This window comes from Electrophorus electricus, chromosome 16 (genome assembly GCF_013358815.1).
Source record: "Electrophorus electricus isolate fEleEle1 chromosome 16, fEleEle1.pri, whole genome shotgun sequence".
Taxonomy (NCBI): domain Eukaryota; kingdom Metazoa; phylum Chordata; class Actinopteri; order Gymnotiformes; family Gymnotidae; genus Electrophorus; species Electrophorus electricus.
In genome coordinates, this window is record NC_049550.1 from 8,328,148 (window position 1) to 8,345,679 (window position 17,532).

Consider the following 17,532-nt stretch of genomic DNA (forward strand, 5'->3'; position numbering starts at 1 on the left):
AACTTAAACTACTGGACAGTGTCGTTTCCGTTCACAACACGTACATGCAAAACACTCGGGCTCCATTCAAAACCTAAACTTACTAGGTTTCTAGTGGCGGTCCCTTTTAATGCGCCGATCATTATACCGGTTAAATGTTTGTTGACGTGGTAGTGAGTGTCCGCTTGTAATCCTTTTGACGTCCGCTTACTTTCTAGCATCAAATGAGCTGGAGATGTATTTATCTTTGTGACATTGTGTCACAGCGCTAAGGTTGCCTAGGTATGTTATTTATAGTAATTTTAGGGCTTTTCTTATTAGCAGGTCTTAACAAGCGACATGACATTAGCTAGTTATCGCTAGCTAAAAAACTTTAAAGGGCACTGATCCTAGATTAGCAATCTTTGTTTTTCAGATTTGTTATTTGTCAGGCCAACACACAATATCTCGGACACCCGAGATATTGTTAGGTTAGGAAAAACACACTAAATAAGAAGCCCATATAACCACACTGGAGCTTTCTGATTTTGGACACGTTAAGAGAAGAGGCAACTGGAAAACACGATTACGCCTGGAAGGTTGAAGGTAAATGAGGAAGATGAAAAGAATCATTTCAAAGGAAAATTATTTTTGGCTGAAACCTCACAGTAACAAATGCTGTGTTTATATATATATATATATATATATATATATATATATATATATATATAAGTACTGCAGTTTTTAATAGAATAATTTGTCACTAAATGTCAGTGTCCTTGTATGAAGTTTTTAAAGGCTTTCACCCTGTATGACCAGTAACTAGGGATTGCATAACATAGAAACTCGCATAACCTGACTAGTCGCCTAGTCTACGGTAAGCTTTTTGCCAAGGAGCAATTTTGCTCCTAACATTTTAAAAAATACTCATACAGAAATTAACCAACATTCACCTGTTGAAGGTCACGTGTAGTTTCTATTTTTTTTTTAACATTAACATTTATAACATTTTCCCTCCCAGTAGTGAACCGCTTGTGTTAGCTACGTTTTCGTTATTGTCCTAACTGCCGAACTTTGATCTAACCTAGCTACAACTGTGACAAACATCGTTCCGAAACGGAACACCGACTAATAAAGCTGAGTAAATACATTTCTAACATTTAAATAATATTTTATTTACTAAAATCGCTTGTGTGTAATGTGCGAGAGAACTGAGCTGAGGACCGCGGTAACGTTAGCTAATTAGCTAACACGCTAGCCAGCCTACCTGTGCATGCAGAAAGCGAAAACGTTTATGTAGCGATCTTTTTAAAGTGGAAATGCACGGAGCAATACAGCTTTAAAACGGCGAGACATTTGTTACCTATGATTTATCTTAATACGGTGTAGTTTATCTTGCACTACACGGCTCAAATTATTTTACACACATTATCAACACACATTTCGCAGCACTCGCAATCATACAGCAAACTAGCGAGCCTTGACGGTTAACCTAGCCAACTGACCATTCTGTATAAATTGTAGTTTTTCCGTGTTCAGAAGATAAAGCTAATAGATTATCACATTATCTCCAGTGTTTTACACTGAGCAAATGTTAGACATGAGAGATCTGAAAAATAACTCCATAAATTTCACACCCTGTTCTCTTACAGCAGAAGTAATGTAGCTTTGTGTAATCTAAAGTCGTGTGTGTGTGTGTGTGTGTGTGTGTGTGTAGTGTGCCAGGTGATTGGCATGTACGACTACACGGCTCAGAACGACGATGAGCTGCCGTTTGGGAAGGGCCAGATCATCAATGTGCTAAGCAGAGAGGACCCTGACTGGTGGAAGGGTGAGCTGAACGGCTCCGTCGGCCTTTTCCCCTCCAACTACGTCAAACTGACCACAGACACGGACCCCAGCCAGCAGTGTGAGTATACAGGACAGCATTCCCCTTCTTTACATGTTCCTCTCTCTAGTTATGGTCCTACTTTCCCTCCCTCTGCCACCCCCCACTCTCTCTCCCTCTCTTTCGCTCGCTCAACACAGTCGTTCTGTTCTGCCCACTCTAAACCTGGACAAGTTTTGAATGTCAGTGGAAATGTGATGAAAAATGACTAACGCGAAAATCATCAGTAGGCTCCAGTTACTATCTCATACAGACATAAGACCCTCAGTAGCAGATTCTGTAGCTAGGGTAATACCTGAACTGTGGTGAGTGTTTTAGTGTTTAATAGGCGGAGTTGCTCAGATCCATTGATGTCTTAGTACAGGGGTGGGTCTAGGGTGTGTTCAGTGACCAGTCCTCTCCCCCGATCACACTGATGCTCCCCTCCCTCTTGTTTCATGGCATCTCCTCACCTCCATGTTCTATAGCCTGAGTACTTCTCTCTCTCCGCCTGCATGCTTGTATACTCATGTCATCGTCTTGAGACATCCCCCTGAGTTCACTGTAGACCTCTTAGCTAGTACGTTTGGCACATTGTCTGTATCTTTTTTCTTCTTTCCCCTCCTGCTTTCTTTTTTCCATTTTTAGTTTTTTACTTCGTTTTTTTTGCTTATGTGCTGTGTTTTCCTCTTTCTAGGACTCTTATGTTGCCCATATCCCACTCAGCCTTGAAAGTCCTCAAAGCGACCCACTATCCCCTATACACTGCCCAGCGGAATGATGGGAGATGGGACCCCCCCACACACACATTGGTCATGTGACTGCCCCCCCAAGCTGGCTCTGAGGCCAGAAGAGACGAATACCGAATACTGCAGAAAGAGCAGTCGTTAACTTCAGTATTCACAAAACATAGACGCACGCAAAAAAATAAATACAATTGCCAAGCAGCATTCTCTACATGTAAAGAAATTAAGTAAACGAAGAATGCTTAATATAAAAATAATTAAAAAAATACATAAATTTTTTTGTTTTTGTTGAATGAATTAACAACTTTACATTGATTTATAAATGGACTATAAGTAAAAATAAATACTGGATAGTGGGTCCTTTTGTGGCTTTCTGTGATGTAATTCTGTAGCCTCACTACAATAATTCAGCACCAAACGCTTTTGAACATCTGCCGTTAAGCTCCACCCCACTTGACTAACGCCTGCCTTTTGCTTCTTCCAAGACACCCCCCCCCCCCCCCAAGCCCTCATTGGACCCACAGAACCACAGAAAGACCCACTATTCACACCCCATGACATAAATCACAGGACCTGGTAAATAACGTATCATAGCTGACCTGTGTCCTAGTATCTTACATACTCAAGTGGGGTTTTAATACATGTGTATATAAACCTGTCAAGTTACGTGAGGTGTGTGATATATATTAAAACATTTTTTTTTTTCCATTCATTTTGTATCGGAACATTTAGTGTTTGAGCAAAGTAAAATAATGTGAGGCAATTGACAGTATGACTAGCATGGTCCTGGTCACTGAGGTCCTCCTGAAGAGTGTTGTCATGTAGAACGCCCCTCCTCCACCTTTCTACAACACTTGGGGGCCTGTCAGTCGTTTTGATGGGCACGATGGGACCTCTCCATTCATCCAATCACATGCCTCCAATGTTTGTCACATGTTCATACCAAAACATTGAACGGATAGGCCTGTGTTTGTGTGCTTGCTGTTTTACTTTTGTTTCTTTGTTTGTTTTGTGTCAACTGTTCAGTTTTGTTCATTCGTTTCATAGTGTTTGTGTGTCGGGGTTGAGAAATGGTGTTACAAACCAAATACTGCACAACTGCCACTTCGGGGAAATGGTACAGCAATGGATAGTGTAAACACACACACACTTTTATGTTGGAACTGGTGCACATGTAAGGACTCCAGTCTGCCATCGAACAGGGGTTGTCTACTGAGGATTCAACATGTTAATTTCTTGTGTAATTTGTATTTCTCGTTTTAGATCAAATAGTTCTTTTACAGCCACCTTTTTTTTTTTTTTTTTTTTTTTTTTTTTTTTTTTTTTTACACTACATTTTCTTTCAGTTAATTTTGAAATGTATTTTTGATTGGTTGGTTTAAAAAAACAAAAAAACAACTCAGTCTCTGTATGACTACATGGCTACTATCTATTTTGATCAAGACGTTCTAATTCGTAGTGTTTAAAGTGTACATAGGATAATGGGTGTACCCTTCTGAAACAACATAATGGATACACAGAAATGACTTGGGAAGTTACCTAGCTCTGTGAAATGAACATCCCTCCGAGCTGTGAAGTTTGAGCCCTAGACCCACACACACACATTTTATATATATATATACTTTGACAAAAAGCCTGTTGAACAAATATGATAAAGAACTATATCCCAACATCAAAACTGCTAATCACAAATGCTTATGAATAAAAAAAAAAAGTGTTTACAACTGCAAAATGAAAGACTGGTATATTCTTTTTAATTCAAGAGAAAGAAACCAAGTCCTTGTGCTTTTATAATCTTTCATTTTTTTCCTGCTTGTTAGATAAAGCATGACATATTAATTTATGCTTAAATGTTATTGTACTCATGGTACCATATCAGCTCTGATTTACTTGTTTTTATATCACATAACAGTATTGTAATTTTAATTGTTCTATAAAATATGAAAATGTCATTCCTGTTGTCAGTCAACCTGGTTGTTTTATTGTTGTTTTTGTTTTGTTTTCTTTTCTTTTCTTTTGGTCCTCCCACTCTGCCACCTCTTGTGGTTCCTTATTGGTTCCACAGTGTAAAAGTATTAGTGTGCTGCTTCTGATAGGTCCATTGAGCTGTACTTGCTCCTCCTCCCTGGCGGGTATTGTGCAAGGTGTGTGTGGGGGGGGTTGTTCCATTATTGCCTTTTGGGAGCACAGCATAACTTTAAAAATGTCTCGTTCAGTTTCAATATCTGTGATACTGTATATGAACGTGAAATGCATTGGAGAAATTTTTGTTTTGTTTTAAAGCTGACACAGCAAGTCCAGAACCTTAACCATTGCACACAATCACAAGGTTAATGCAACATTTTATCAAATAAATAAATACAATTAAAAAAAAAATGAATGTACAAAAGAAAAAAAAATATAACAGATCCTTAGCTTTAATAAAAGTGTCATGCTATCTTTATAGAAAATTACATGTAACCATTAAAGAACTCCATGGCAATGGTGGCCTTGTGTATTTTCTTGGAGGTGTTTTTGATTGTTCTGAGCCACGATGTAAATATCACTCTTAACGAGCACAAGGTTTTCAGTTTGTTGTTACCACTCGAACTGCTCTGTTGGTTAATAATCCTTTTAAGTGTGCTTGTTTACCAGTACCACATAAGCCATGTGCATATTGTATTTATATAATATCACCATTAATATACTTGAGTATTTTCTCCCATTTACAGTTATTCCACCAGCCAGCATCTTGTTTCAGCTTTGCGATGTTAATTTGTTATGGAGTGTATGATATTGGTTGTCTGTCTAATACTACATGTAAGATATTACTGTAGTAAGAGCTATGAGACAGGACGGGCACAGACAGTGTTAATGCTACGTCCCATGCACTAATGTTGCTGTGCGTACCCTCTCCAGAGCCCTGTGTTATGATTGGCGTTTAGTGTTTAGACATGTCCTGACATGCAGAAAGAAAGAACTGCCCGTTTTGTAGTGCGTACCGGGAGCCAAAATGCTTTCTGCGAGGGGATGAAAGCAATGACCTTTGCCCTGTGTACAGGGTGCGCTGACCTCCACCTCTTGGACATGCTGAGCCCGATGGAGAGGAAGCGGCAGGGCTACATCCATGAGCTCATCGTCACAGAGGAGAACTACGTCAACGACCTGCAGCTCGTCACAGAGGTAGGGTTGTGGGGTTTTTTGGGGAGGGGACGGTCATGAGGTCAGATTCCACCTGGAGTTTTCAGAGACTGATGAGCGTAAGAATCAGAGAGTCCATGCATCACTCACATACCCAGACGCGGAAACTATTCAAGTAGACGTAGCATCGTTAATGTAAACGGAGAACAGAAGAGTTCTGGATTCTGCATTTCTTTGCACTAAAAGTGATTAGATCCAGAAAGTTTAAAAAGACTTGTTCAGCTAAAATGTTCTGTTTCAGTGAAAAAAAAACAAAAAAAACCACGCAGCAGCTAACCATGTTGAGACTGGTGCGGTTTCATTAAGACCTTGAGTTGCTCTGTATCTCCTAGCTGTGGCTTGCAAGATGAGCGTCATGGTAACGGTACCTCGTCTGCCTCTCTCAGACCTTCCAGAAACCTCTGCTGGAGTGGGAGCTGCTGACGGAGAAAGAGGTGGCCATGATCTTCGTCAACTGGAAGGAGCTAATCATGTGCAACATCAAGCTGCTCAAGTACGACCCCTGCTGGTCCGCCCTGTGTATTCCCAGTCCGCTGCTCCGCAGTTATGCTGCAGATCGAGTGTCCTCCGGGGTTACCTGAGGTTGTGTGTGTGTGTGTGTGTGTGTGTGTGGTGTTTATGATGGTTTTAACTGGAAAGAATCAGACAGCGATAGGAAAGCAGGAACGCAAACTTCCGGTCTTTGTCTAGGAGTGGTGTTGGGTTTTTGGACTGAGCTCTATTACTGATCCGTTCTGTTGGGTGCGTCTCCTCCCACTCGTATACAAATGACTCCCAGGTTGGCACACAGGCCGCTACATCAGGTGCAGTGCACTTTGAGGGCAGCTATTTCAAATTCAGGCTGAGCGCTCAGCGTAACCATCTCCTGTGGGGCGGTTTCAGTGCTGATCCAGGGTCAGTTTTTGATTTTGTCGAACATAACATAATACTGACGTTCATTTATTTACTCGCTTATTTAAATCTCCCAACAAACGCACCTCACACTGACACCGAGGTACTGCCCCCACCACCCCTCCTCCAATCCCATCCCGTCCCGCCTCCCGTAGGGCGCTGCGGGTGAGGAAGAAGATGTCGGGCGAGCGCATGCCGGTGAAAATGATCGGGGACATCCTGACGGCACAGCTGCCCCACATGCAGCCGTACATCCGCTTCTGCAGCTGTCAGCTCAATGGAGCCACCCTCATCCAGCAGAAGACCGACGAGGTGCCCGACTTCAAGGACTTCGTCAAGGTGAGCGCCGCTCGAACCTGTGCTCGTCTCGGTGGTGTCGCTCACCTGGTAGAGCGAGGTGCTGCCAGCACCAAGCTCATGGGTTCGATTCGCAGGGAGCATGTTTACTGCCTCACTGATGGGATTTGTAAAAGCATTTTTAAGTAGGACACTTTTTAAATGTAAAAATCTAAGATGCAATGAAGGTAAATTGGGGTGGTTCCCATATCTGTGTATGCGTTACAGAGGTTGGCCATGGACCCGCGCTGTAAAGGCATGCCTCTCTCCAGTTTCCTGCTCAAACCTATGCAGAGGGTCACACGGTATCCCCTCATAATCAAAAACGTATGTGCGCGCACACACACACACACACGTGATACTCCCTCATCAAAAACGTATGTATACACACACACACACACGCGGTACCTCCTCATCATCTGAAATGCACCTCCCCCAGATTTTGGAGAACACGCCAGAAAGTCACCCGGACCACAGCCACCTGCGGCAGGCCCTGGAGAAGGCCGAGGAGCTGTGCTCACAGGTCAACGAGGGCGTGCGCGAGAAGGAGAACTCAGACAGACTGGAGTGGATACAGGCGCACGTACAGTGCGAGGGGTTGTCTGAGGTGCGTGCGGACACTTTTAACATACGCTCGCGCACATACAGGCTAGCTATAACGTAGTTTGAGCTCTCCGTAATACACTGCATGCACAGCTGCGCTAGGTTAGGGTATGAACCCACATAACACGCACACGCCATATGAGGCCATGTAGTACACACAATTACACGAGCACAAACTTTAAACACGGCCACGTACGTATGTATGTTAGCATGGGCAGGGAACAGGGTTGATTTTACCACAACTAAACTTAGTCAATCAGAATACCAAAGATGACATCACCCTTCCTCTTTGACTCATTGCTCTGCTACTCCTGACCACGTCAACACCCTGATCCATGTGCGTCCTCGGCGTTGACCACCTCTTTCGCACTGCCACTCCAGCAACTGGTCTTCAACTCGGTGACCAACTGCCTTGGCCCCCGCAAGTTCCTGCACAGCGGCAAGCTTTACAAGGCCAAGAGCAACAAGGAGCTCTACGGCTTCCTGTTCAACGACTTCCTGCTGCTGACGCAGGTCACCAAGCCGCTGGGCTCCTCCACCTCCGAAAAGGTGTTCGGCGCCAAGTCCCACCTGCAGTACCGCATGTACAAGACGGTGAGCGACCGCGCGTCCGTGCTTCGGTCCCGCGACGTCTGACCTCAATGTAAAGCGTGTAAACTGTGCTTTGCTGCATGTAATTTTGAACGCCGCTGTTCCTGCCTGGTGACTGTTGCTGTGACCTGCCGTGTGTTCACCCTTTTAGCCCATCTTCCTGAACGAAGTTCTGGTGAAGCTCCCTACCGACCCCTCCGGAGACGAGCCCATCTTTCACATATCCCACATAGACCGAGTGTACACCATACGCGCAGACAGCATCAATGAGAGGTATACATTGACGCTAGGGATGCACAATATATCGCTTCTTTATCAGTATTGCGATACTCGCACTGGCAATACTGATTACACAGAGGCATAGCCTAGAGGAAATGATCCCTCTTACAAATGTTTCTAATGAGTGTTCGCTGTGTGTTTTGTGGAGAACTCACATAATTCAGTACTTCGTTTAGGTCTTTTTGGACTCAAATGTGTAGTAATTTTATTACACTAAAGTATTTTATCCATGCAGCCCCCACAAACGTAGATAACTGTGCGTGCGTACGCACACACACACACACACACACACACCCCATTTAAACTCCTTTAAGACAAGCGTGTCCTTGACACAGCTCTGTAGTGCGGTCCATCAAACTGGCCTTTGTTCCTGACCTCTGTTGGACCCTCGCCAGAACAGTGTCAACGTGGAGTGCAGAGCAAACCCCTGCCATGACATTAGAGTGACCCCTGAGCGATCTGGCCAGCCACTGCGCCTCCAAACGCTTCCTCTTCAACTGTCGTTCTCCACATCTTGCTGTGTCATTCGATTATGGTGCATCGCGACGACGTCTAGCAAACGTCAGGCTTGGATGGTAGACGATGATTTGCTAATGGCTCCAGAACTGATTTTGCAAATGGGATCATTCCGGTCAGGACAGCGTGGGTGCAGAAGATCAAGGCTGCCTCTGAGCTCTTCATCGAGACGGAGAAGAAGAAGAGGGAGAAAGCCTATCTGGGTGAGCTGACCGTGTTTGGCGTTTAAACACCCTGCTGTCAGCGGACAGCAGGGATGTTGCACACACACACCCCAGGATTCGTAAATTCTGCAAAAACATAAAACCTGCATAAGTTCGGTTCCATGTAAAAAAAAAAAAAAAAAAAGCAAGTAAAATGTCTCAAGTGCTGATGAGATAACAAGCTCATTTCACGACTCGGGGCATTTTCACAGTTGTCCAGAACACTCGAGTCCACACCCAGGACCGACTGTTGGCTCGTTATCGCTGGCTTGCTTTCACACACAAGTATTCCGTCCGAACTGTGGATTCTGGCGCTTTTCTGGCGCAAGTTTGCAAAAAGTTAGTCACTAGGTTCATCTGTTTGCTGCTTTTTTATTAATCTCTTAGATAAAAACACTCAACTTGTGAAAACTACACAACTACACTAAACTACATGGCATTTCACCGTGCAGGAGTACATGCAAACAAGGGGAAAGTTTATTGCCATGCGGGTCAGCACAGACATGTGTTTTTTGCCACGCTCTCAGAAACACGCACAGTAATCTTGCCCCAGTCCTAAGTGTGGCTTTATCAGAGATGTGCTGATGTGTAATAGTGAGAACATGGGTGTATCATATGGTTAGCCTACATGAAATATACTGCAATTCTTTCCCCACCATGACGACACTCGAAAAGTGATGTGACAAGGTGAAACGGTCACATCAGGGCTGTGGACCGCTCCCGGGCTCGAAAACAGCCTTCACAAACGTAGCAAACTAGGAAAAAAGCTCCAGTGTGAAAACGCCCAGAGTATCAGGCGTGTTCCGATTTGTTTTGATGGGCTTTTGCTGGAGCCACACAGCCTCGCCTCCCCCACCTCTGTGTTAATGACGTACACCACTTAAGGGCTCCGCTCACATTTCTCTTCTCACTTGGTGTGTGTGTGTGTGTGTGTGTGTGTGTGTGTGTGTGTGTGTGTGTGTGTGTGTGTGTGTAGTGCGGTCGCAGAGAGCTACAGGCATCGGCAGACTGATGGTAAACATTGTAGAAGGAATTGAGCTAAAACCATGTCGTTCTCATGGTAATAACCTGCGCCTTTTTACATGATCTTTCTCTCTCTGTCTGTTTCTCTCTGTCTCTCATAGCTCAAGGACTCTTTCTTTCCGTAATGAATTCATTGTTGATGTATTCAAATTGCTGTTTTTGCTCATTTATTTTTTTAGAACTTGAAATTAGCTGATTGTTGGACAAAGTAGTACCCTAGTTAAACCACTAGAGTTTTGTACTATAATGGCGTGTGTCTGTGTGTCTGTGTGTGTGTGTGTGTGTGTGTGTAGGTAAAAGTAACCCATACTGTGAGGTGACTATGGGTGCTCAGTGTCACATCACTAAGACACTGCAGGACACACTGAACCCCAAGTGGAACTCAAACTGCCAGTTCTTCATCAGAGACCTGGAGCAGGATGTGCTCTGTGTGACTGTATTTGAGAGGGACCAATTCTCTCCTGATGGTGAGCCACACACGCAAGCCTGCATAAATAAATCCCGTCTTATGATCTTTTGATAACGTTTGGCACGTGTATGACCAGTGTAACGTAGACAGCGGTTTACCCTCATACTTTCTATAAATGAAACACTGTCTAGACACCTCTTCTCTTGCGTGTGTGTGTGCGTGTGTGCGCGCGTGTGTGTGTGTGTGTGTGTGTAGATTTTCTTGGCAGGACAGAGATTCGACTGGCAGACATTAAAAAGGACCAGGGTTCAAAAGGACCAATTACTAAGAGGCTCCTCTTGCATGAAGTCCCCACTGGAGAGATAGTGGTCCGGCTCGACCTCCAACTGTTCGACGAACCCTGACACACACACACACACACACACACACACACGCATGCACACAACATGACTTTTGACTTTCTTTGGCCCCAGATTCCATCATGCCCCCGACTCCATGGTACAAACCTACCAGTCTCTCGTGACAATCCCACATCACTCGGTACCATGCCCCACCGTGAGTGTGTGTCTGCGTGTGCAGGAGAGTGACGTTGGTGGGACGGGTGCTTGCAAATGTGAGCTGTAATGGTGTTACACTGTTCTCTAGGAGTTTTTATGTTTGGTTTGTTTGTTGGACTTTTACACTCCAAGAGCGGAAGCTGAAGGTGACAGTGGTAAGGAGCTAACGCCAGTATCACTGCTTTACTAACAGTCCCGTAGGCCCCGTCACTGAACTTCCCAAGCCTGAGGGCTGTAGCCAAGTTCACTTTTTCACATTCACTGGCTAATCTATATAGCAAATGGCGAATTTCTAATGGGCTTTGCCTTGGCACAGAGAGCATCTAAAATGTATGATCTTAAAATACTACAAACTACACAGTAGAAATGTGATGCAAACGAGAACAGGTTGACAAATCCCTGTTTGTGGTTTTAATGCCTTGTTTATTCCCTAGACTACTAGTGACTTTGTCAGTCCTCTCAGTTTTACAAATCCTCTCCGTTCTGGAATTAATGGGCTTCTAGCGTTCAAACGCACATTCTAGAAGAATGTAGCAGTTCTTCGAAGCATCTTCGAGAGAATGTGCCATTCCAGAAAGTATTTGGACACACCCGAGGCTCTAGAAAATAGTTTGCCAAACTTCATAGCCAAAAAATTGCTTCAGTTATTCGGTATATGGAATTTTCCCCCCACATTCAGTCTTACTTTGCATCCTCACAAGTCCACGCAAGTTTTTTTCCAGTTTCCTTCCAAAAGTTGACCAAATACATGAATGCAATGAAGAGGCAGATTTCCTAAGCAAGTAAGTGAACTCTCAGTCTGGTTTATGAGAGAGGCAGAGCGGATCACCCTTAAGCTTCAATATATATGTGAAGAAGGTGAAACCGTTTGGGGAATCATTCCTACCTGTAGCGTGAAGAGCTGGCCACGAGTCTTTATGAACGACCCATCAAACACCATGCAGTAAATCAGGCTTTCCCACTATAATACTAGCACTTGCCTCAAATAGTTTTGCTTGTTCCTTGTTGTTTTGTTTGGTTTTTTGTGTTGTTTTTTTTTCCCTTTTATGTGTTTTTGTTTTTACTGAGAAAGAAGCAAATATATCAGCCCATTGTAACGCCTTCAAGAGTGTGTTCTGATACACTATTAATGCTGTACCGATATACATAATATAACGCCAGTTTCCATAGGTGTCATTTTAATTTCACAAAGTAAGCTATTTACCTTATTTGGTATTTATAATTGATGCTGTGTTACTAATATGTTCAGTTGTTTTATTACTGCTTTTTTTGGGGGGGTGGGGGAGAGATTTCCATATTTTTCTCTAAAAGCCTCTGCTTAGATATTAGTGGTTAGCTAGTAGCGATTAATGCTGTAATCAGATTTCATTTGTAAAGATGGCATGTGTCAGGCTTAATATTTTTGTTTAAAGATGTGCTTTTATTATTTGAAAAAACTAAATTGTCAATGGAATATTACCGTGCCGAGTCTGGAAATCTGGGAAGCTTGTATTACACAGAACTTGTGTGTATGAATTACAAGAGTCATCTGATATGCGTCAGAGATCAGGCTACAGGGTGATTGTGATGATCAGTTCAGCAGAACGCAACTTTCCTTCATAGAATGTTACTGAATAGTGCTGCTACTCCACAATATGTTTGTTGTTTAATCATAGGAGGGGGAGGGGGGTTCTTTAATTTATTATTTTTTTTTACTGTTCAGGAATTTAAAAGTGATTTGGTTTGAATGGATGGAATGAGAAATGGGTGCATTACTGAGCCTGAGAGTACATTTCTGAATAAAGGAGTACTGTCGTGTGTGCGTGTGTGCGCGCGTGTGCATTAGAGATGTGTGCAGACGCAATATGGACATACCTATTCCACTGCTGTGCTAGTGAGGTGTCAGACTCGCTGAGGTGAACTTCTTTTGCAGGTCGTGTAAGTTATTTCCCCTGGTGTGCGCACGTGTGGCACCATTTCTGAGTGCTTCAGTTTGTGCCGGGTCACCTCTCAAGCGTGGCAGTTGGAAATATTGCCCTCTAAAGGACACTGAAGAGGTCAGTGTGACCTCTTCTCCAACTCTCTCTTTTTCTCTCTGCATCTACCCCCCCTCCCCATCCTTGACCTTTGACCTTTCCCTCCCTTTTACTGTACCCTGCGCACTAGTAGACTCTGTCCCTTATTTTTTAATGAGAAACGTCCCAATGAGTTGACAGTATAGTACGCGTCTGTGTTTAAATCTTTGAAAGGAGTATAATATATTACAACTTGAAGAATAACGATGTTGATGACAGCGTATTGTTATCAATGTAGAAGCAGTGTATTGTCTTAAATGTTGCAATTAAAGCTCAATTGGACCAAGATGCTTGTCTGAACTAATTTGGGTTTCTGAGTGGAGCAGATTATGCTACATATGTTTAGTAACCTTGTCTTCAGACAGTCTACAGCCTGTGGGGGTTTTTCTCTCTTCTTTTAGAAATGCTATTTTAATTACACAAACACAACCTAGATGCAAGTGTTCTGTAGAAAATCATAAATTATTGTGCTTATATGTTTGCATTATTACATGAACAGTCATTTTCATACATGCCGTCTTTCATATACGTTACTTGTATTTGACACACACAGATATAATCATATAAATGTTTAATATTTCTTGTTTTTAGTAAACATATTTTTAGTAAAAACATTAATGCTAGTTCATACTCTATATTTTTAAAGAAATTAATATGGCATATGTGGTTCATGGGCTTACAGACCTACATGTAGGAAGCATCTCTGGAAAGACAGAAATTAACTCATCTAAATTCCTAACTTGCCTCCTGCTAAGGAGATCAGTGATACATTAACACAAGATCTACGATGCTTTTGTGCAGTCTGCATACTATATTGTCAACCTCGCACCAGGCTGATATTTTGGGGGCTGTATTATGAGTATACATAATAAATCCATATAAAATACTTAAGTCCATATAAAATAGTATATTACACATTATTTAAAACCTCTATGGACTGTGATGTAATTGCAGAGTAAAACATGTTACTAAGGTGCTTTCTAATCTTGCAGTGGGGCAACTCGCAATAATGGACTCTCCTCTTTAAATAGGCAGTTATCGCTAAGAGAAAGAGACGTGTACTGAAAGTCGTACAAGCTGTATCCTACGTTTCCTCATTTATCTTCTTTTAATTACAATTTAATCACAATTAATGTTACTGTTGTGTTCTGTTACTGACCTTTGTGTAATCTTTCAAATTAGATTTATATATATAGACAACATAAAATTTGTGACCTCATTTATTAACATGAAATTGCATTGTTGTTAATTTATAAATGTCTACCTTGTGGTACCTTGTCAACCAACATGTAAAATGAGAGTTTGTGATGGTTCAACATTTTGTATCTGAAACAGAACAGTTTCAGTGCCCCTCAGTTGTATGCCCAGGAGGTGCTTCCTGGTCATTACTAGAACAGAAAGGGTTTCAGTAGGCTACTTGTAACCTAACAAATGTTGAAATATATAGTGTGCAGTGACATCAGTGCAAATATTCCTGAATGTGAAAAATGTCAAATTAACCATCACCATCATAAATATTGTTTGCTACTTTGTGTAGTAAAAATAATTTATTGATTACATGCTGGGGAACCATGCTATTGTGCCAATATTGGATCCTTATAGGAAAAATGTTAAAAATAATAATCCGTTTCATTATGTTGTATATTATAATATTAGTGTCATGTTATGGGAAGTTCATTTGGAATTTCAAGAAAGAAGTCTGGCACACTGGCCCTCGGTACCAAAGCCGGAAAGCCCAAGTAGCCAATGCCTAGGACTGTTTATTTATTTCTCAGGAAGCCTGCAAATGGCACCAATTAAATTGTCTGCCCAAGTTCCAGCTGTCTTTAACGCTGGTTGGAAGTACTGCATAATTGATCCTCATAAGTGCTTTTAGCATCCTCATGTCCGCACTCTAGGAAAGCCAAATCCCAAAACAATAACAGATACTGGCAAATCACTACTGCAGAGGGCTAGCGAGGCTAACGAGTGAACAGTCAGTGATAACAGAAGCGACTTTGAAAACTGTACAGTCTGTCAAACCTACTGAATCCTACTGAACAGTCTGTTCCCTCGCTACTGTTGTTCCTTCTTCAAAAGTTCCACCTGCTGTAACTTCTTCTTGCACTGGAACGCTGACCCCAATTGTCACTGATGGTGACGCACAGAAAACCACAAGCAGTTAGTGCAGCGTCCGGCGTTTCACACACTACGAGGCCGCCGACCCTGTCTGGCCCTTCCACCGCTCGACCAACAGAGGAGACCGATTTAAACGATGCTACCTGTGGAGAAAGAAGGTAGGAAGGTCAAGAGACCGTGCACTTGAGCGTACAGTCACTGTGACTCTTGCACTGGTGAAATGAGGGGCCATAGAACTGCCTGTATCAGTGGCTCTGGTGCATAACCTGTAAGAGCAATACCTGAAACCACCCCAGCTGCTCCCACAGAGATCATATAGCCCCGGGGTCCCTGCTGCTGTCATCGGTCAGTGCCAGGGACGCCCCTGCCACTCCTGAAGCTTTTATTCCAGAATTTTCCCTGGCAGGAAATGATCCTAAAGAACCCATAACGGCTCTCGGCGTTCCTCCCACTGAGGATACTAAAGCTGAGGTAAACACGGAATCACGTCACTGTACAAAATCTGATCACACTGTAAGCTTAAGTAAATATGTTGCAAGCAAACACACATATATCACAGTTTTTTGCACTGTCAAATCATCCATTATTTTCATCACAGTTGGCTCGGTTATATTTAAATTCTAGTAATGCATTATTCAGACCTCACTGCAGTCATAGTCACACATACTGTACATTCCTGAGTGTAATTTTCACTGGTACCTAATATTCTCATGTAAGCCTTTTTCTGATTCAATGCAAAAGCCTCATTAAAAGTCTCATTAATGTTTCTTAATCCAGTTTTTTTTCTCACCTCCTGATTGAGTTTCAGATATTTTTTACGTTTTATGTTGTTGCAATTTATTATGCAAATACTGTGGCAAGTTAAAATGTCTGATTTAAATGAATTTGATTTAATGTTGGCCGTGAATGGAATAAAAATCTTGTTGAATTTTCTCTTTTTCATGTTTTGCTGTTTTTGCGACTTTTAAACTTTTTAATGTGTTTTTTGTCCCCCTTTACTTTAAGTTCCAGTGTATCTGAGGTGGTATGTGGGAAAACTTTACAGTATTAATGTTAATCCTCCTGCCATATATGAACACATTTATTACTTTTTTCTCTCTGCCCTAACACAACATTCAGAAACTGTTGATAATATCCACGAACACTCAGCCAATATCAAGTATACACACCAATGTCCATGTGAACTGAAAATCTCCTCTCCACTTTTCCATCTCATGCATATTAATGATATGCTAAACTATCCTGATTTCAGCACCTGCCCTTTAGTTTTATCAATGCCGAATGTTCTGCATGTCCCTCTGGGCCTCCGGTGGCCTGGTTGACGTAGGCCCAGGGTTTCAGAAAACCATTCCTGAGGAGTTGAGTATACTTCCCTGTGACACGGGCCTCGCCACACTCCCAGAGTTAAGGGTGCCAGGGTATAACTGTCCGTTACATCCAGGTTAATGTTCTGCCACATGTGTGGTGATTTGTCAAAAATGTTTTTAAATTGAAATCTTTTGTCCAGGGTATGTACTGGATAAGTCCAAATAAATGTATACTGCCTCAGCAAAACCAAAGAAATTCTATTTATATTATTATTATTTCCATTAAAAGTGTGACATTGTTATTGCAATGTTATCATTTTTAAAAGGTTATAATATAAAAATTGTTTGTTAAATTCTTACTGTTTTTTTTACTGACTGTGAACTTATATATATTACACATACATACACACACACACATGCTCCCAGCCAAAAGTTTGGACACACCTGACTAAATATATGTTTTTAATATAATTGTTTTAATCTAAAGGATTTTGCTTAAGTTTGTTTCTAAGATCAATATGAATGGGGAAAGGTGTTAGCCTATATATTAATTCATTTTCAAAATACACACACAATTTGCACCATCAGCAAATAGTTTTTCAAATAGGTTCTGCACCCTATCAGTGTGTGTATATATATATATATATATATATATATATATATATATATATATATATATATATATATATGAGAATGTCTTCAAGACTGATGGCAAATCATCATAAATGAACTTTGGAGAATCTAAAATCAGCTATCAATATTTGTTTACCACAGCGGCACAGACACATTGTGTAGTTTTCCACAGCTATAGCTCCCCGGTATGCTGATGGTTCTCTGGGGGCGAGAACATTTTTATCGTAAAGCTTAATATCTCCTCCCACAACATGAATATTC

The 17,532-nt window shown here is 42.0% G+C and overlaps 1 protein-coding gene across 9 annotated transcripts in view; it reads left to right on the top strand.

Annotated features, from left to right (window-relative positions):
- The window catches only part of itsn1 (intersectin 1 (SH3 domain protein)), a 40,022-nt gene extending 26,523 nt beyond the window's left edge, over positions 1 to 13,499 (top strand). For all 9 annotated transcript variants that reach the window (XM_035534894.1, XM_035534897.1, XM_035534895.1 and 6 more), the window contains 12 exons: positions 1,676 to 1,867; positions 5,612 to 5,733; positions 6,138 to 6,244; positions 6,798 to 6,981; positions 7,207 to 7,305; positions 7,418 to 7,585; positions 7,963 to 8,175; positions 8,324 to 8,445; positions 9,088 to 9,170; positions 10,147 to 10,230; positions 10,487 to 10,660; positions 10,858 to 13,499. In XM_035534894.1, the coding sequence (XP_035390787.1) occupies positions 1,676 to 1,867; positions 5,612 to 5,733; positions 6,138 to 6,244; positions 6,798 to 6,981; positions 7,207 to 7,305; positions 7,418 to 7,585; positions 7,963 to 8,175; positions 8,324 to 8,445; positions 9,088 to 9,170; positions 10,147 to 10,230; positions 10,487 to 10,660; positions 10,858 to 11,006 (1,697 nt within the window). In that variant the 3' untranslated portion in view covers positions 11,007 to 13,499. The remainder of the gene's footprint in view (positions 1 to 1,675; positions 1,868 to 5,611; positions 5,734 to 6,137; positions 6,245 to 6,797; positions 6,982 to 7,206; positions 7,306 to 7,417; positions 7,586 to 7,962; positions 8,176 to 8,323; positions 8,446 to 9,087; positions 9,171 to 10,146; positions 10,231 to 10,486; positions 10,661 to 10,857) is intronic.
- Positions 13,500 to 17,532: the final 4,033 nt, after the last annotated feature.